The sequence below is a fragment of the Alosa alosa genome, chromosome 21 (assembly GCF_017589495.1).
Source record: "Alosa alosa isolate M-15738 ecotype Scorff River chromosome 21, AALO_Geno_1.1, whole genome shotgun sequence".
Taxonomy (NCBI): Eukaryota; Metazoa; Chordata; class Actinopteri; order Clupeiformes; family Clupeidae; genus Alosa; species Alosa alosa.
Genome location: NC_063209.1, coordinates 13,883,085 through 13,903,611, shown reverse-complemented (window position 1 = coordinate 13,903,611; position 20,527 = coordinate 13,883,085). Strand labels below are relative to the sequence as shown.

The following is a 20,527-nucleotide window of genomic DNA, read 5'->3' as shown; positions in this document are numbered from 1 at the left end:
TCATTCGCTACTACGCCACGCTACACCACTGCGCAAGCCATGCGCTCTGGTTTGGCCGTCGCTGTCGCTCAAAACGTACAAATAAGTTTGCATTTAACAGCACTAATGCCCCTCCAATCTCTTCCAGGCGGCTCAATGGACCCTCAGCATCTTTTCCACCATGCGGCATCCAACATCATCTGCTCCATCATCTTCGGCTCTCGCTTCGACTACGATGACCACTACTTCCAGACCCTCATCACAATGATGGAGGAGATCAACAAGCTGGCCATCGGGCCCTGGGCCATGGTATGGCTGTGGGTGTTCACTGTTCATGTGTGTGTGTGTGCGCACTGCAAGTTGTGTGTCTGTGTGTGTGTGTGTATATGTGTGTATGTCAGCTGGCAACTGAGCCATGATGTGTCTGTGTGTTTATATACATGTATGACAAATGTATAGCCTACTTGCCGTTTTTGATGTTTTAAGTGTTTGTGTGGATTAAAACTGTGTGTGACTCTAAGTGGGTCGCTGTTCCCGACCTGTTGCGCGCCAGTGTGACGTCAAAATGACGTTGATCCCTCTGTCGCATGACGAATTTCAGCCATGTGCAGGCAGGAACATTTTTTTCAATGTTGTGTGTGGTCGCGTCTGGTTACGAATCAAATGGAGCATAGCGTTAGTTCAGGCAGGCCACGGAGTCTTGCCCAGTTTCCCTGAATGGCTCAGCTTACTGGCCAGCTGATCATCTCTGCTCTGTCACTGACGGAGATCATTCAGAGCACTTTATTTAAGCTGCCTTAGTCTACCTTCTGCCTGCCGGTTCTTTACAAGCCTTTTGCATGCCACCTCCACCCCATCTCCTCATCATACTTCTGATTTATCAATGTTTGTCATATAGTAAATCTATTTCTTTGACAAATTATTGTTCATTCATAAATGAATACAGGACAACACCAGGCATTTCATATAGCCTAGCCCACATCGTAAAGAGAAACTTAAGCTTTTTGCTCGCAGATTTCTCTGCTCCCCCTATAGACCCTTTCAACAATAAAAACAAAAACAATGCTTGAACGTTCTATTTGGTTCCCAATCTACTTCCTCTGCATATGGATAACATATGGACAGAGGTGGAAAAAGTATGAAAATATTGTACTCAAGTAAAAGTACCAATACTTTGATTAAATATTACTCAAGTACAAGTTAAAATACCGATCTGAAACTGTACTCAAGTAAAAGTAAAAAGCAGTTCATTTAAAATGTACTTTAAGTAAAAAAGTTACTTAGTTTTTTTTTTTTTTTTTGGGGGTACCAGAACAACCAGTTTTACCAGAGACTTTCTAATGATTGATGCTATGATATAGCACTCAAAAAAATCCTCCATAGTAATGCATGGGGTTAGTTTGTAACGCCAATATGGCAGTTGTCTACACATATCACAACCCTTCCACGGCAAAACGTCGACATGTGAATACATTGAGCCAATCATGTGGTGTGTTGTAAAATACATTGAGCCAATCATGTCATCTGTTGTGATCTTGCCGCTGGAGCAAGATTGGTGTCGTGAAGCCTTACGACACGCATTTCTGCTGAAATAGATGCACGATAAGTGCCCAAAAGCATTGCAATATGGCCTGCCGAAGTGGAGGGACTTGCCTAAAAGGACTTTGGTCCTAGCTCGAGTTGCTGCAGCCAGCAGCTAAAGGCAGCAATGTTCATGCTCCCCAGTATGTAGCTGTAGCTGGAGCAACTCGAGCTAGGTAAAATCGAAGTTTTGTTCATACCGACAGTACTCAGTGGCGTTGAGAAATGGAGATCTATGTGAAAAAATGTAAAAGAGTTCTCCTTTAAGTTTGAGCAGTAGTTGATTTTCAAAAAGTTAGTTGCACTCATCTTTGTTAAACTTTGCAGTGAACAGTAATCCAGCACAACTGAAATGCCTCTCACAGGCAGCTGAGGCAGGCAGGCCAATGTTGAGTTGCAGAGTTTTTTAGATTTGAAACGAGCAGAAGGTTCAGCACATTAAAGGGCGTCAGACTGGGGAAAGTGGAAGTATAGGGCCCCAATGGAGGAGAGGGCCCTTGAAAAGTGGAATCTGGGGGGGCACAACATTTTCACCAGGCATTAGTAATAACTCAGGTAATCCACACATAAAAAATCCAAACAACTCCATAAGAAGAGTCATGTGTAATGAAGTGGAATAACACAGGGAAAAAGTATTGAACACGCTAAGAAAAAGCACTAAGGCAAGGAAAGGGAAGGAACGAGCTGGAATCTGTAAGTAGTTAGAGAGTAGTTATCCTTTCTATCTGTGCAAATTAATATAAGCTTGGTTAGTAGCCTACATATTGATGGGCTATAAAAAGGTTTTTCATTACCAAGGTGTCACACAAGAAACATTTCATGATGGATAAAAGCAAAAAGCTCCCCCAAGACCTTTGCAACCTTATTGTTGCAAAACATATCAATGAAACTGGTTACAGATGCATTTCAAAACTTTCTAATGAGGACTTTCTAATGAGGAGATATAGCACTCAAAAAATCCTCCATAGTAATGCATGGGGTTAGTTTGTAACGCCAATATGGCAGTTGTCTACACATATCACAACCCTTCCACGGCAAAACGTCGACATGTGAATACATTGAGCCAATCATGTGGTGTGTTGTAAAATACATTGAGCCAATCATGTCATCTGTTGTGATCTTGCCGCTGGAGCAAGATTGGTGTCGTGAAGCCTTACGCACACGCATTTCTGCTGAAATAGATGCCGCGATAAGTGCCCAAAAAGCGTTGCAATATGGCCTGCCGAAAGTGGAGGGACTTGCCTAAAGGACTTTGGTCTAGCTCGAGTTGCTGCAGCCAGCAGCTAAGGCAGCAATGTTCATGCTCCCAGTATGTAAGCTGTAGCTGGAGCAACTTCGAGCTAGGTAAAATCGAGTTTTGTTCATACCGACAGTACTCAGTGGCGTTGAGAAATGGAGATCTATGTGAAAAATGTAAAAGAGTTCTCCTTTAAGTTTGAGCAGTAGTTGATTTTCAAAGTTAGTTGCACTCATCTTTGTTCGCTTTGCAGTGAACAGTAATCCAGCACAACTGAAATGCCTCTCACAGGCAGCTGAGGCAGGCAGGCCAATGTTGAGTTGCAGAGTTTTTTTAGATTTGGAAACGAGCAGAAGGTTCAGCACATTAAAGGGCGTCAGACTGGGGAAAGTGGGAAGTATAGGGCCCCAATGGAGGAGAGGGCCCTTGAAAAGTGGAATACGGGGGGCACAACATTTTCACCAGGCATTAGTAATAACTCAGGTAATCCACACATAAAAAATCCAAACAACTCCATAAGAAGAGTCATGTGTAATGAAGTGGAATAACACAGGGAAAAAAGTATTGAACACGCTTAAGAAAAGCACTAAGGCAAGGAAAGGGAAGGAACGAGCTGGAATCTGTAAGTAGTTAGAGAGTAGTTATCCTTTCTATCTGTGCAAAAATTAATATAAAGCTTGGTTAGTAGCCTACATATTGATGGGCTATAAAAAGGTTTTCATTACCAAGGTGTCACACAAGAAACATTTCATGATGGATAAAAAGCAAAAGCTCCCCAAGACCTTTGCAACCTTATTGTTGCAAAACATATCAATGAAACTGGTTACAGATGCATTTTCAAAACTTTCTAATGAGGACTTTCTAATGAGGAGATATAGCACTCAAAAAAATCCTCCATAGTAATGCATGGGGTTAGTTTAACGCCAATATGGCAGTTGTCTACACATATCACAACCCTTCCACGGCAAAAACGTCGACATGTGAATACATTGAGCCAATCATGTGGTGTGTTGTAAAATACATTGAGCCAATCATGTCATCTGTTGTGATCTTGCCGCTGGAGCAAGATTGGTCGTGGAAGCCTTACGCACGCATTTCTGCTGAAATAGATGCGACGATAAGTGCCCAAAAGCATTGCAATATGGCCTGCCGAGTGGGAGGGACTTGCCTAAAGGACTTTGGTCCTAGCTCGAAGTTGCTGCAGCCAGCAGCTAAGGCAGCAATGTTCATGCTCCCCAGTATGTAAGCCTGTAGCTGGAGCAACTCGAGCTAGGTAAAATCGAAGTTTTGTTCATACCGACAGTACTCAGTGACGTTGAGAAATGGAGATCTATGTGAAAAAATGTAAAAGAGTTCTCCTTTAAGTTTGAGCAGTAGTTGATTTTCAAAGTTAGTTGCACTCATCTTTGTTCGCTTTGCAGTGAACAGTAATCCAGCACAACTGAAATGCCTCTCACAGGCAGCTGAGGCAGGCAGGCCAATGTTGAGTTGCAGTTTTTTTTAGATTTGGAAACGAGCAGAAGGTTCAGCACATTAAAGGGGCAGCCAGACTGGGGAAAGTGGGAAGTATAGGGCCCCCAATGGAGGAGAGGGCCCTTGAAAAGTGGAATACGGGGGCACAACATTTTCACCAGGCATTAGTAATAACTCAGGTAATCCACACATAAAAATCCAAACAACTCCATAAGAAGAGTCATGTGTAATGAAGTGGAATAACACAGGGAAAAAGTATTGAACACGCTTAAGAAAAAGCACTAAGGCAAGGAAAGGGGAAGGAACGAGCTGGAATCTGTAAGTAGTTAGAGAGTAGTTATCCTTTCTATCTGTGCAAATTAATATAAGCTTGGTTAGTAGCCTACATATTGATGGGCTATAAAAGGTTTTCATTACCAAGGTGTCACACAAGAAACATTTCATGATGGATAAAAGCAAAAAGCTCCCCCAAGACCTTTGCAACCTTATTGTTGCAAAACATATCAATGAAACTGGTTACAGATGCATTTCAAAACTTCAGAATCTTCTAGTAAGCAGCATGGGAGCCATTATCTGCAAGTGGAAGGAACATCACTGCATCATCAACCGCCATGCATAGGATCTCCCTCGCAATATTTCTGACCAGGAGTCAGAAGGATAGTCAATTCAAGGGCCAAGGACCACTCTGAGAAAGCTTCAGAAAGACTTGAAGGCAGCCAATTAAATTAAATTAAATTAAACAGTTCTGGAAGTAACTAAAGATCAGGATTCACAAGAGGGACCCCTGGAATCTGTTTAGAACAATGGGCCAAAATCACACCTGATACTGCGACTAATACGTTTTGTCATACAGGAAATGTCTTGAAGCTGTCATTACAAACAAAGGCTTTTCCACCAAGTATTGAAGAAATTTCAGTAGGCACGTTCAATACTTTTTTCCTGTGTCATTCCACTTTATTACACATAACTGTTATGTTTGGATTTTTTATATGTGTTAATATAATGTGTAGTGAAAATTTTGAATAGACTCACTAACCCTAACCCTAGGAAGTTCAGGCTTATTACTGAAAAAAAAAATAAGTGTTCAATACTTATTTCCACCATATATTTATTTTACCTGAATATTTTAACTTCCAAATTAAATGTCAAAATGACAGGACTGACTGGATTTTGTATACAAAACATAGTGAAAACTGTCTAAGGTCACTCTCACTCTCCCTTGCTAAAGAGCTAAATGGTTTAGTCCGCCTGCACGATAGTCTATCTTTTGTTTATTTAGTTGAGCATCGCTAGTAGTGGACCGCTAATTGTTGTGCTGCTGGTGCAATGTCTTTCTCCAAGAAAGCCAAGTCAGGTTACCAAAAACAAAGGCCGAAACAGGAAAAATAGACATCAAAATGAGGGGAAACAACTAATAAACTTCTTTCCAAATAAAGGTGAGCACAAACTTCAAAACACGAAATCCCATGGTGTTTGCTTGAATAGGCTATCTCCGCAATCATTAGTGCTAAAACGAACTGAGACAACCCATTGAAATAGCGGAAAATACTGTACACTTTCATAGGTTAGGCTACACATGTAATCTGAGGCATCTCGTGATCCAGCTCCATCTCCATCACTTTCAGAAAGACTGCATGGCGCCAGCTTGATTCATGTCCTGTTGTAGGGCGCGATTTTTTTCTCTCCCTTTCTGTTTTCGTTAGTCTTAACTTTTTTTTTACTCAAGTAACGGATGGGATTTTTTGATGTAGCGAAGTACAATATTTCACTCAAAATGTAATCAAGTAAAATTTAAAATACCAATTTTATAAACTACTTAAAAAATACAAAATACACAGAAAAACTACTCAATAAAGTAACGTGAGTAGATGTATTTCGTTACTTTCCACCTCTGCATATGGAATGTTAAAACGGAAGCCTTGTGGGGCCAACTATGATGCTGATAATGGAACTCTCTTGAAAGGTTCTATATTATCCATTATCTCTTCATCTTTTCATCCCCTTTTACTTTCTTCTGCAGTTGCTCCACACATTCCATATGTTATCTTAATGCAGAGGAAGTAGATTGGGAACCAAATAGAACGTTCAAGCATTGTTTTTGTTTTTATTGTTTACGGTTTACTCGCTTTCTCCTTCTTTTCGGCTCTGCCATGACTAATGTCTAAGAAACTCCATCACTACCTTGTTCTAGCCGGTGCCTGCCATGTATGTGTGTAGTAAAGAAATTCATTACATCACAAGGCTGCGAGCTATGGCTGCGAGACTTTCTGTCTCTGAGGCCGTCGGCAAAGTTGCAAAGGTGTTTTTTTCGCTCACGGACGCTAGGGGGAAGCGAGACGGCCACCATTCAACCCGAAAAAAGTCATACTGTATAACCATTCCAATGACTTCGAAGCTGTTCAGTTAAGGTAAATTAAGCTAAAAAACCTGCATAGGTCCCCTTTAAACTGAGTCATTTAAATAAAATGTATTTAAAACTGTAGTCATGAAGTTTGAATAGTCAGTTTGAGAAGAGAGGGAAGTTAACTTAAGGCTACCAGCGAGAACTAGGACCCAGGGACATGTCAATAATCCAGCAGAAGGAAATTAAGAGATTTATTCTCAACCAAAGTACAGCTCTACTGCTAAGACCTGAAAAAAATCTCTTTCCACTATAGGAAATGACACAAACTCATCTCTCAGCCCTAGATAGCTGCACACACCTTGGAAACTATGCGAGAGATGATAATGTCCACTAGTTTGTGAATAACCGAAGTCTGAAGTACCATCACAGAGGCTAGTTTAGTCGCTACTGGCATTGACGCCAATGCTACTGACAGCTCTGGTATTGTCAGAGAATGGGCTCTGGTACATAGATATTAAAAATCTAGATACCGCATTGTCCATCGAGTTCTATAAGGTGGCATCCGTAAACACGGCCACCATATTGCTGGGGGCAACACCTTTACTGTCTATGGGCAACACTTGCCGGCAATCAGAGACACCTGTCTGATTTCCAGTCAGAGTCACCATTGGCCTCCAGTGATTGTTGCTCCCACCAATATGGCGGCGCTATTTACATACGTTCTGGAGCCCAATGCGGTATCTAGCTTTCTAATATCTATGCTCTGGTATTGTTCACATTTCTTTTTCTACGGTGTCAAGTAGGTAGCAATAGCCTTTTCACAACAACACATCTGTTCAGGAGAATACAACTAGTGTCGTGACCACCACGCGCATGTATAAATAGTTACAGCACTCCTGTGACATCACAACCAAAGTGCGCAGGGACCAATGTTTCGAGTGTATAACACCTTTACGTGTGTGTGTGTGTGTGTGTGTGTGTGTGTGTGTATATGTGTGTGTTAATGTGTATGTGTGTGCTAGCTGTATGACGTGGCGCCAGTGTTGCGTGCCCTCCCTCTAAGTGTGTGTGTGTGTGTGTGTGTGTGTGTGTGTGTGTTTTAATGTGTATGTGTGTGCTAGCTGTATGATGTGGCGCCAGTGTTGCGGGCCCTCCCTCTAAGTGTGTGTGTGTGTGTGTGTGTGTGTGTGTGTGTGTTAATGTGTATGTGTGTGCTAGCTGTATGACGTGGCGCCAGTGTTGCGGGCCCTCCCTCTAAGTGTGTGTGTGTGTGTGTGTGTGTGTGTGTGTGTGTTAATGTGTATGTGTGTGCTAGCTGTATGACGTGGCGCCAGTGTTGCGGGCCCTCCCTCTAAGTGTGTGTGTGTGTGTGTGTGTGTGTGTGTGTGTGTGTGTGTTAATGTGTATGTGTGTGCTAGCTGTATGACGTGGCGCCAGTGTTGCGGGCCCTCCCTCTAAGTGTGTGTGTGTGTGTGTGTGTGTGTGTGTGTGTGTGTGTTAATGTGTATGTGTGTGCTAGCTGTATGACGTGGCGCCAGTGTTGCGGGCGCTCCCTCTGCCCTTCAGGAAGGTGTTCCGGTACTATCAGCGGCTCAGGGAGCACATGCAGCAGGTCATCACACAACACCAGCACCAGAGTGCGGCACACACACACGAACCCAGAGACATGATAGACTGCTACCTGCAGGAGATGCAGAAGGTGCGTATGTGTGTGTGTGTGTTTTTATATATGTGACATCACCCCAGTGCTGGACCTTTGTGTGTGTGTGTGTGTGTGTGTGTGTGAGAGAGAGAGATACAGACAAAGATGTTATGTTTGTTGAGTTATTGAGGTAATTACCTAAATGTATGTATATATTGGGTGAAAATGTATTAGTGTTTTAGCTTGTCTGTTTCCTTATGGCTTATGGTGTGTTTGTGTGTACATTATGTTTGTGTGTGTGTGTGTGTGTGTACATTTATCAGAGGGCAGGCGATGGGTCTTCATTTGATGACTCCCACATGGAGAGTTTGCTGATTGACTTGTTCGTCGCTGGAACAGACACAACCTCCAACACACTTCGCACGGCATGTCTCTACCTGATGACACACACACATGTACAAGGTAAGACACACACACACACATACTCAAGCGTTCCACTCATACCACAGAGAGTGTATTTGTGTGCCTCTTTAAAGGTGTGTGTGTGTGTGTTGATGTATAGAGCAATGTCATCAGGAGATTGACGCCATGCTGGGCTGTCGTGAGTGTGTGTCATTTGATGACAGACACACCATGCCGTATGTGCAGGCGGTCATTCACGAGTCGCAGCGTGTGGGCAACGTAGTCCCCCTCAGTGTGTTCCACACCGCCACAACACACACACAGCTCCATGGATATACCATCCCTAAGGTAGCGGTCACTAACAGCAATAGTAACAGCATCACTTAGGTTGGCAGGGGATGCTTTTCTCTTTCAGCACACGATGGTCATTTCTAACCTGTCTCTCTCTCTCTCTCTTTCTCAGAGCACAATGGTCATCCCTAACCTGTCTCTCTCTCAGAGCATGATGATCATCCCTATCCTGTCTCTCTTTCAATTCAGTTCAATTCATTGTGCTTTATTGGCATGACTGTTCAGGTTACAATATTGCCAAAGCATTAAGAACAAAAAAAACAAAAGCAAAAACATGGAAAATCAAAATAGGGGACATTAATTATAATTATACTAATAATAAAAAAAACAATGATAAGATGATAATGTAAATAATAGAGGGAAGAAAAAGTAGGTTAATAGAATAGTGAAATTGGTGGGGGGGGGGGATAAACAACAGCAGGGGTGGAATCACTGGCTTACGGTTGCATTTCGTCTTTCGTGACAGGCTAGTACATATTTTCCAGCTGCCAGTGCAATTTCACCCAGGATATATTTTAGCTTACCCTCGTTATTTTCATCTAAGATTTCAGGGCGTATGGTACTTGCTTTTGTAAGGAAGGTTTCTCTGAGGTCTGTGTAAAATTTGCATTCTGTTAGGAAGTGTAGCTCTGCTTCTATTTTACTTTCCTGGCAGTGGTGGCACAGCCTGGCCTCTCTTGGTAACCAGGTCTGTTTCCTTCTCCCTGTTTCGATGTTCAGATTGTGCTCGCTGAGTCTGTACATAGTCAATGTTCTGGATAATTTTTTGTCTTTGAGCGTTTTTAGATATGGGGCCAATTCATATTTGTGCTTAATTGCAAGATAACATTCAAGTTTATGTTGGGTTTTTGTGATTTCTGTCCAATGATATATATTTTTCTTTTTATTTTTCAATGATAGAATTTGGATGGATTTTATTCGCTAATTGAATTGAATCTTTTTTAGTTTTGGGCATTGTCAAATTAATTGGAGTGAGATTACTGTGCTTTAAGATTAATTGATTTAGGGGACTTTTCTATATTTAATATTTTTTTTTAATTTTGATAATTAATGGGAACTGGCACAGTTCAGCCCTGCAGCCATTATATGGGGTATTTCTGTGAGCTCTAAGAATGTTTTTGCAGAAATCCATGTGCAGGGCTTCAGTTGGGTGTTTTCCCTAATCCGCAAAATCATATCTTGGAAGTGGTCCCCAAATTTCGTACCCATAGAGGGCAATAGGTTCAATGACTTGCATGAACATTTTTAACCATATTCTTATGGGAATATTGGTTTGAAATGATTTTTTGATAGCATATAGAGATCGTTGTGCTTTTTCTTTTAGTTTTTTTTTAAGTTTGTTCGATTAGTTCTTTGCCAATTGAAAATTTCATCATTTTGTTATTTTTGTTTTTTCTTTGGAAAACTACAACTTTTGTCTTTTTTAAGTTCACCTTTAGTGACCAATTTTCTGCGAATTTTTCCAGAATATTCAGGCTATTTTGCAGGCTTACTTCATCTGGGGCTATGAGAACTAAGTCATCTGCATAGAGAAAACATTTTACCTCTGTGTCTTCTAATTTTATGCCAGGATCAGTGGATTGTTGGATTTTAGTGGCCAACTCATTTATATATAAATTAAATAACATTGGACTCATTGCACATCCTTGACAGACACTACGGTATTGGGGAAAATCTGTTTGCATATTTCCAATCTTAACTGCACATTTTTTTGAGGAATACATTGATTTTATTACATCATATGTTTGCCGCCAACCCCACATTCTAATAATTTGTAGAGTAGACCTTTGTGCCATACAGAATCAAAGGCTTTCTCGAAATCAACAAAGCAAGAGAATAATTTGGATTTGTCTTGTTTAACGTATTTATCAATTATAGTGTGTAGTGTAAAAATGTGATCTGAGGTCCTATGATTTGGAAGGAAACCGATTTGTGCTTTGTTTAGTATGTTGTGTTGATTGATAAAATCTGTCAGTCTATAATTTACTATGGAACAAAATAATTTGCCCATGTTGCTGCAGATGCATATACCCCTGTAGTTACTCGAATCTAACCTATCGCCACTCTTAAATATAGGTGAAATGAGACCCTTGCTCCATAATTCAGGAAAATGCCCTACATTAAGAATTAAATTAAAGAGTTTAAGAATGGCTCTTTGGAAGGTGGGGTCTGTGCTAATGATCATTTCATTCAATATGTTGTCAAACCCACAGGCTTTTTTGGGATGTAGAGTTCTTATTTTTTCCTCCAATTCTTTTTCAGTAATTGGCATATCTAAGGGATTCTGAGAAGGTTTTATAATTTGTTCCAATTTGTCCAATTTTTGTATAAGTATTTGTTTTTGATGATTATTTAATGGGTTGTTTTCATATAGGGATTTGAAATGATCTGTCCATATATCTCCCTTTTGGATCGCTAACTCCTCTGAGTTTCTGCTTTGTAATGTTTTCCAGTGTTCCCAGAAATTATTGGAGTCAATTGATTCCTCTAGTTCATCAATTTGTTTTGACAGGAAACTAGATTTGTTAGTCTTAAGTTCATGTTTGTACTTTCTCAACGACTCATGTTGTAAACGAATGACCTCATTGTTGGGCTGTCTGTGTTTTTGGTTTGATAATTCCCTTAATTCTTTCCGCAATGTCTTACATTCTGTATCATACCAAGTTGGTTTCTTGTTTATAGTTTTTGTTTTACCTCTGTGAGATAACAACCCAGATGATTTGGCTATATGGTCAAATATTTTATTTAAATCATTAACCGCACTGTTTACTCCTTCTTTGTTCATTGAAGAGGGGTTGTTCAGAAACATATGTATCATTGCCTTTGTGTCATCTTGTCTGATTGTTTTAAGATATTGATCTTTGCTATTTTCACGCCATCTGTAGGTCTTACTCATCGTATGCATTATAGATTATTGAGAAAAGTTGGGCTTTCCATTAGTTGTGTATGATATGATTTTTTTTTCCAATTTTTAGCCATACATTATATTTCCCCTTTCTAATTAACTCACAGTTAATTTTGGCTCTGCTCCATATTAAAAGACCTCCTGAATCCCTGCCCTGTTTAGCTGATTTTAATTTTATTGATGGAACTATTATTTCTCTGTAACCTGGTTATTTCTCTCTCTTTGTCATTGTCAGGGCACAATAGTCATCCCTAACCTGTCTCTCTCTCTCTCTCCCTGAGCATGATGGTCATCCCTAACCTGTCTCTCTCTCCATCTCTGTCTTTCTCTCTCTCTGTCATTCTCAGGGCACGATGCTCATCCCTAACCTGTCTCTCTCTCTCTCTCCCTGAGCATAATGGTCATCCCTAACCTGTCTCTCTCTCTCTCTCCCTGAGCATAATGGTCATCCCTAACCTGTCTCTCTCGTTGTGTGTCATTCTCAGGGCACGATGGTCATCCCTAACCTGTCCTCTGTGCTGAGTGAAGAGGGCCAGTGGAAATTCCCTCATGAGTTTAACCCTCACAACTTCCTGAATGAGCACGGAGAGTTTGTCAAACCTGACGCCTTCCTTCCTTTCTCAGCAGGTACGCTATGTGTGTGTGTGTATGTGTCTGTAAGTGCACAGAGGGAACAGCAGGACTATTTACAACAGTACTGTATTGCTAAAACATACACTGTGCGTTTGTGTGTGTGTGTGTCGGTATATGTGTGTGGGTGTCAGGCTCCCGAGTGTGTCTCGGGGAGAGTCTAGCCCGGATGGAACTCTTCCTCATCCTGGTGACTGTGCTACGTCGGTTCCAGCTGGTGTGGCCAGACGATGGGGGTGTGCCCGACTACGAGCTCATCTTTGGGGCCACTCAGTCTCCCAAACCCTATCGGATGGGCGTCCGCTTACGACCACAGGTTGGGAACTAGAACATCCATCCAGATCTACTCCTGCCTGCTGGGATCTAGAACATTCATCCAGATCTACTCCTGCCTGCTGGGATCTAGAACATTCATCCAGATCTACTCCTGCCTGCTTCTTGTCCCCTGTCTTCTGCAGATGGACAGCTAGCGAATCTGAAATAATCTCAATACAAGAGGCTACGTGTATAGGGACTACATATCTGTAGGATTCCAGTTGAACACATCATTACTTTCAAGATGGTATTCCTCCATTGACTTGCATTGTATTGAACACAGCACCACATGTGGCATTACAAGAGAGCTGGTCCAGCAATTCTTTTTGCATCACATGACATCACTGTAACTTTCAAGTGCCATGTTTGTGCTTATGGTGTGTCCATTGTCACCGCCCACGGCATTAATTCACTATGGTTACCACTGTGCTTCATGACTAGAGCAAAGGGAAAGTCACACAAGCAGATTGTGCAGTACACTTTATTTTATGTGCTGTTGGCTGTAATAGCATTACTTACTTGTCGTGATCAAAAAAAATATGTTTGCTCTCCTGGTGACATATTTGTCCATCCTTTACCCATGTGGCTACCATGTACATGGTGACCTTTTGTCCACAAAAAGGCCAAAAAGGAGGCCACCTTTTGTGCTTTCCTCCTTTAAATGAAGGCTATATGGTTGTTTCTCAAAGTTGAAGATCCTCGATGATAAGTGCTTGGTAGAACTGAGCCCTAAGATGAGATAAGGCTTCTGCTTAGCATTCAGAAAACACAATTTACCAGACTATTGAGTGTGCAGGAAGCATGAGATCCTCATAGCGCCTTTATGCCACATTGGATATTCGGAAATTCCAACCTCCGACAGGAAAAATTACTTGAACGCAAAGTCTGGTCGGACTTTATGCTTGGAGACTCATGCGGAACTCTTGTGCCCTGAGGTACTCGACTTGACATCACTATCATATTCTCCAACCACGGCGGTTTCCCTTGTAACAACACAAGAGGCGAATCTCACTCTCATTACTAATAGGCAAGGTAATTTATTTTTTGGCAAGGTCATTTATTAATTTATTAATTGTTTTCCGAGCTGATATCATGAACACACTTTTTTCGGAGGTCGGGATTTTTAAAGTCAGGTCCTCCGAGTTTATGGTTGGCGTGAAGGCAGTATCAGTCCAGGCGAGTGAGAAACATGTTAAAATGACAGAATGGACTAAAACACATTAATTCGTCTGGTGCTAAGAAAATTGATAACATGCAGAGTGCTGTGAGTTTGAGTACAGCTTTTGGTGGGGATTTGTTTTGACGTAGTACCAACCTATCAAAACATCACTTAATTGTTTTCCCCCCTCGATGCTTTCCTAAATATCTTACCCGTGGACAGAGGGGTTACCAAAAAATGGGCGCAACAGTTATAGCCTACAGCACAATAATTTAGTGCAGACCCTGGGCAGACACACAGGGTCCATAGCCTAGCCTACAAGTATAAACGCGTCAGTTGTTAAACCAGGTGAATATAATATGTAGGGTTTCCCAGTGCCATTTATAGTGGTGTATACCGATACAACTCAAATCAAATACAATAATTATTTACAGAATCATATGTAGCCTACAGAGCATTTATCTATCTATACATCCATTTTTGGAGTATAGGAACCATAGCCAATAAAAAAAATACTGGTGTGGTGGGAGCCCTCCACCACACCAGTGTGGAAATCATAGACGTTACGCGATCCCACCAACACACTCACTGAAAAGATGGATTCATGTCAGTTTGTATTTCATACATTTTGAAATTCATATTAAGTTGATATAATTTGTTAATATTTTATATACAACCTCAAAACAGAAAAAGTTGGGATATTTTGTAAAATGCAAATGAAAAAACAGAATGTGATAATATACAAGTATAAACCCATACAAGTATAAGCCCAGGTTTGGAAACATGCAGTGCCATCTGCGGTCCAAAAGACCACGGGCATTCAATTTGTTTTTCAACTCTTTCCCTTGTTTCCAAATGAAATCTGAATGTTTTAATGATAGTATGTCCTGTAGATGATGAACTCCCCAAATACTTCACAATTTCATGTTAAGAAGCATTAAAATTACATTGTTTCATTTGTGCACACAGGTTTACACAGAGTGATGAATACCCCAACATCTTTACTTGTCAGAGACCCTGCCTCTCTGGGATGCTCTTTTTCATACCCAATCGTGTTGCCAGTTACCCTAATTACTTGTCAAACATTCCTCCTTTTGTTTTCTTTATCATTACACAACTTTTCCAGCATTTTGTTACCCCTGTCCCAACTTTCCAGCGTTTTGTTACCCCTGTCCCAACATGTTGCTGGTATCAAATTCAGAATTAACATATATTTTCCATGAAATAGTCAACTTTGTCATTTTCAACATTTTATATGTTGTCTGTGTCCTTTTTGCAACTAAATATGAGTTTGAGAGATTTGTAGATTATTACATTCTGTTTTTATTCACATTTTACACAATGTCCCAACTTTTTCTGTTTGGGGGTTGTAGTAGGCTTATTTCATGATCTGCACAATTACTAATTAAAATATGTAGTAATTTAAATATTTCATATTTTTTTATTTTGATTTACATTTTACATGATTTGAGTGCCTGTCACTTTAGAATGTAAGAGTAATTACAGTAGACTTCAGTCTCATGGTTTTAGTGGAAACATTTAGTTTTTAGGGTTTGTATATCGGTTTGTATCCCACTGTTATGCCTCCCTCTAATGGCTGTTTTGAGTGCTGCATCCACAAACTCCAGTTAAGACGTGTACAGCTTTTTAAACACAGCATTTTACATGTGGCATTCCATTCCATTCCAAAACGCATAATCACGGCTCGTACAGACCAATCAGATGTATTTGCTCTCTGTGTTTTTATTTAAGTTGTATATCATCCAATGGTAATTTGTAAATGTTTAATGCCGGCGAAATCGTGAGCTCTCTGAACATTCCATGATCAGGAGGAGCTCAGGGCAGTCGTTGTGTGTGTGTGTGTGTGTGTGTGTGTGGGGGTGTTCCAGAAAGGAGGTTTACCAAACACTGAGATAACGCTTAACCTCTGGGTTGTCTGAACCTGTGACAGCTAAACCCGAGCTGTTGGTTCCAAAACACCGGTTACCAGTTAGTTCAATCAACAGCGTGTTAGTTAAAGGAGAAGTTCGGTGTGGTATTGACCTAAAGTGTGTTGAAACATGACACCGAGTGTGAACTTTTGTCTCATAGCCCATCTAGGTGAGCTGAGGTTTACCAAACACTGAGATAAAACTTAACAAGTTTTAACAAGGCACCCCTGTCAAAGTCATACCTGTCGAGTACTTTGAAAGTCGACATCAAGAGTTGAAGACTTCACAAATGTAGCCTAATGCCAAACATCCGCATGTTCCAAACAAGTAGGCCTACAGAACTTCGCAGGCACTTCGCTTATTTTACCATGTGGCTCACCATATCCATTGGCTTGAACGCTAAAAAATATATATATGGGTCGCGACTTTATGCACATGAAATTGTGGGTCCCAAAGCCAGACCAGTTGAGAACCACTGACATGGCATACTACCCACCATCATTTCCGTAACCAAAGAATGTAGAACGACAAATTTAACAGGTCGGCAACGTAATCTGATTACTTTAGGATTACTTTTAGATTACTTCAATAAATATGTCCCTTAAGTAAAAGACACCACCACTGAATTGATGAAAGAATTCTCATTCTATTTTTCTCTTTATTATTTCATTACATCTAAGAAATCTCTTTGCTCTGAGTAAAGCATTCCTGTGTTAACTGATCTTTTCCTCCAAAAATCTTAATGTAGCACCTTGTTTTAGTGTTACTGTGGCAGGATAGCCACAGCAGTGGAGAAGGCGGAGGAGACCAAACAGATTTCAGCGAAGGCTTCGTTTATTTTTTTCTTTTTCCTCTTTTCTTAAAATCGTTGCAAATATTTACAGTGTCAACCATGCATGAAAAATCGCCAAAACAAAACTGTAGCAAAACAAAAGAAATAGGCATAAGTAGCCAGGCTAAGTCCTCAGACCCTGAACCACTATCAACCACAATCAATTGACAGACATGTTCCCATCACTACCATCACCCGACATAGTGAGGCTCTGGGGCCTAATACAGAGCATTGCTATCCGTAGCCCGCCCCTGGATAACCCCACTGTCAAAATAATCAATTAACTAAATAACAACATTGTAATTACCAAATAACAAATCAAACAAGAAAACACATAATACACAAACACATACAATAATTGACATGTACAAAAACACCTTACTAAACCCCTAAAATAGCTTTAATTTATTACCCTAAAACACCCCGTAACAATGGGCTGCCCCACAATGAACCGAAACCCTCTATTTCTTCCTAATGGAACAGTCCATCTGTTTCCCCCCACACGCAACGCGGAAGTGCGTTTTTAACGGGCGGGTGAGTGAATGGCTTAGGAGTTGTGATAGCAAATGTTTAATCAATAAATTACGTTTTTAACAGCCAGTGTGCATTATTTTACTTGTTGATACTAGACAAAGAATATACAGAAGAGAAATGAGAATGACAATATATCTTGCATTGAATGTTTGAATCAGTGAGCTGCACAAACTATAGCCATCTAGAAGTGCTGGTAGGCCTTTCCCTGCACTCTAAAAACTAAGTTCGGCCCTGTGTAAGTAATCTATGGTAAATGGTGATTAATGACAATGTTAAGAAGATAAACAGTACATACGGTAATGAGAATGAGTAGCGTCAGGACAGGACAGCAGTGATTTAAAGATGCCGGCAAATGGCCGCCTGCGCGCTGCGCGCTACATGCGCGTGTGCGTCACAGCTCAGTCTGTGACATTTCCCCCCCCCTTCTAAAGATGCCCCCTGTGGCATCCTAGACAGGAAATCAGCGGTACAATTCAATTTCCCAGCCCGGTACAACACTTCAAACTCAAAAGGCTGTATTGCCAAAAACCACCTAGTGATCCTGGCGTTAGTGTCTCTCATTTGGCCCAACCAAGACAATGCTCTATGATCAGTCTCTAATGCAAACTTTAGCCCCAACAAGTAGTATTTAAAGAGTCAGTGCCCACTTTATAGCCAGGCATTCTTTCTCCACGGTAGAGTAAGTTGCACTCCCTGGGCAGAAGCTTGCGGCTTCACGTGGCCACAGGGTCGAGCTGTCCATGGTCCCCTTGCAACAGCACAGCACCTAAGCCCCTCAGAGGCATCCGTTTGCAAGGTGAAGAGTTTGTCAAAGTCTGGGCTGAGGGCACAGGCTCCTGACACAAAGAGTTCTTTAAGTCCTTAAAAGCTGCTTCACAGGCCTCAGTCCATAGCACCCTGTTTGGCTGGCTTTTTGCGGGTTAGCTCAGTCAGTACAGCCGCTTTTTTTTTCTGAGAAATGGGGGATGGCGTCTGTACCAACCCGCCAGCCCTAAAAAGGCGTGCCTGCTTTTGGTGGTTGGGCGTTCAGCAGCCATAATGGCCTCCACCTTCCCCACCTGAGGTGCATTATGACACCTCGGCCCAACCGTAGCCAAGGTAGGCCGTCTCCTCCTGGCTAAGGCACACTTGTCTGGATGGATGGTCAGGCCGCCTCCTTCACCAAGGAAAGGACCTGCTGTATGCGTGCTGCAAATGCTCCGCCCAGTTGGGCTATAGATGATGATGTCATCCAAGTAGGCGGCGGCAAAGCCCTCCCTCCCCCTGAGGACCCTGTCCATTAGCCTCTGAAATGTGGCAGGTGCCCCATGCAACAAGCGGTAGATTACGGTGAACTGAAAGTGCCGAAGGGGGGGTCCTAAATGCAGTCAGCTCCTTACAGTCCCCTGCTAAAGGCACCTGCCAGTATCCCTTGCAAAGGTCAAGTGTGGTCAAAAACTTGGCCTTGCTCAAGCAGCTCAACCAAGTCGTCAACCCTTGGCATGGGGTAAGGGTCAAACTTGGCCTGGGCATTGACCTTCCTGAAGTCCAAGCAGAACCAGATTGCCGTCCTTCTTGGGCACGAGGATGATGGGGCTGCTCCCACTCGCTGAAGGAGGGGCTCAATCACGCCCGAGCTGCAACATCTTGTCCAACTCCTCCCCTCAGGACAGGAAGCAGGCGGCTCTGGGACTCGGTAAGGCGGCTGTCTCACCCGGCTGCTCATCCCTCAGGTGAATCGGTGTTCCACCAGCTCAGTCCTTCCGGGTTTCTCCATGAAGAGTTCATCTGGCAGGATGCTACAGAGCTCAGCTGGCCGGTCCTCTGACAGGTGGCTTAGGTCCAGCTTGCTCTCCTCCTCCACGGCCAGGCAGGTACTGCTCGCTATACTCTTCCTCCTCTTCCACCGCTTGGATGAACATGGCAGGCAGCTTCTGGCTGTGGTTGCGGCCGCTCACTCCACTCCTTCAACATGTTGACATGGAAGACTTGGTGCCTTTTACGGTGGTCTGGCATGTGAACCTCATGGTCACTGGTCCCATCTTCAGCGTCACTGTATAGGGCCCCTGCCATTTTGCCCAGCAGTTTGTTGTCAGAGCTGGGTAGCAACAGCAGAACCGGTCACCAGTTTGGGCAGCGAGTTCGGGCTGACGGTCATTACCACATCTTCTGCCCGATCTTACGCCCTCTGCAGGTTTTCTTGTGCCAAAGGCGGATGCAGCTGCAAGCTTCTCCGCATCTTCAGCACATAAGAGATGATGTTGGTCTGGCCTGAGGTCTCACCTTCCCAGGTCTCCTTCAGTACGTCCAGTGGGCCCCGTACCTGATGTGCATATAGAAGTTCAAAAGGAGAAAACCCCATAGAAGCCTGGGGGACCTCCCTATATGCAAACATAAGGTAGGGTAGCCACTAGTCCCAGTCCCCTTTCCACTGTCGCAACAAACTTCGGGCATGTTCAAGAGGGTCTGGTTGAACCGCTCAACAAGTCCATCGGTCTGTGGGTGGTAAGGGTGGTTCTGATCGTTGATTCCTAACAGATCATACACCTGCCTTAAGATCTTGCTCATAAAGTTGGTTCCCTGATCTGTTAGCACTTCTTGGGGGTATACCTACCTAGAGAAAAGCTGTAGCATAGCTGTTGCTACCCGTTTAGCTGTTACATCTCTCAGGGGAATACTTCAGGATACCTGGTGGCATAATCGCAAATAACCAAAATAAACCTGTTCCCTGACTTACTCCTCTCAAGGGGCCCAACTACATCGACTCAATCCTTTTTGAAAGGGGGTGTCAACAACTGGCAAAGGGAATCAAGGGGCATGTCTGAGGCCTCTGCCTCAGATAGCTGGCACTGGGGACAAGACTTGCAATACCTCTTGACTTCAGCTAAGAGCCCTGGCCAATAAAAAGCGGCTTACTGATCCTTTGTAGGGTCTTCATGTAAGCCAAGTGTCGGCCCAGGGTATGGTGTGACCCAGTTCAGTACTTGCTCCGTATGCGGTATTTCTCAGGAATCACCAGCTGCAGCCCTTCCTCACTCTCTCTGTAAAGGAGGTTGTTTTGTACTGTGTACCCCTCTCTACCCAGGACAGGAATAAAGAAGAACCATTAGCTTTCTTAAACAATGGGACCAGGGTGGGGTCTACTGCGCTGTTCCTCAGCCAGATCACTTTTAAACATCAAGTCTTCAGTAGTTAAACAGGGGGGGCTCTACTGAGCTCAGTCTGTATGTTTG

The 20,527-nt window shown here is 42.4% G+C and overlaps 1 protein-coding gene across 2 annotated transcripts in view; it reads left to right on the top strand.

Annotated features, from left to right (window-relative positions):
* The window catches only part of LOC125286645 (cytochrome P450 2F2-like), a 19,425-nt gene extending 6,008 nt beyond the window's left edge, over positions 1-13,417 (top strand). For both annotated transcript variants that reach the window (XM_048231857.1, XM_048231858.1), the window contains exons 4-9: positions 128-288; positions 8,134-8,313; positions 8,580-8,718; positions 8,819-9,006; positions 12,400-12,541; positions 12,679-13,417. In XM_048231857.1, the coding sequence (XP_048087814.1) occupies positions 128-288; positions 8,134-8,313; positions 8,580-8,718; positions 8,819-9,006; positions 12,400-12,541; positions 12,679-12,872 (1,004 nt within the window). In that variant the 3' untranslated portion in view covers positions 12,873-13,417. The remainder of the gene's footprint in view (positions 1-127; positions 289-8,133; positions 8,314-8,579; positions 8,719-8,818; positions 9,007-12,399; positions 12,542-12,678) is intronic.
* Positions 13,418-20,527: the final 7,110 nt, after the last annotated feature.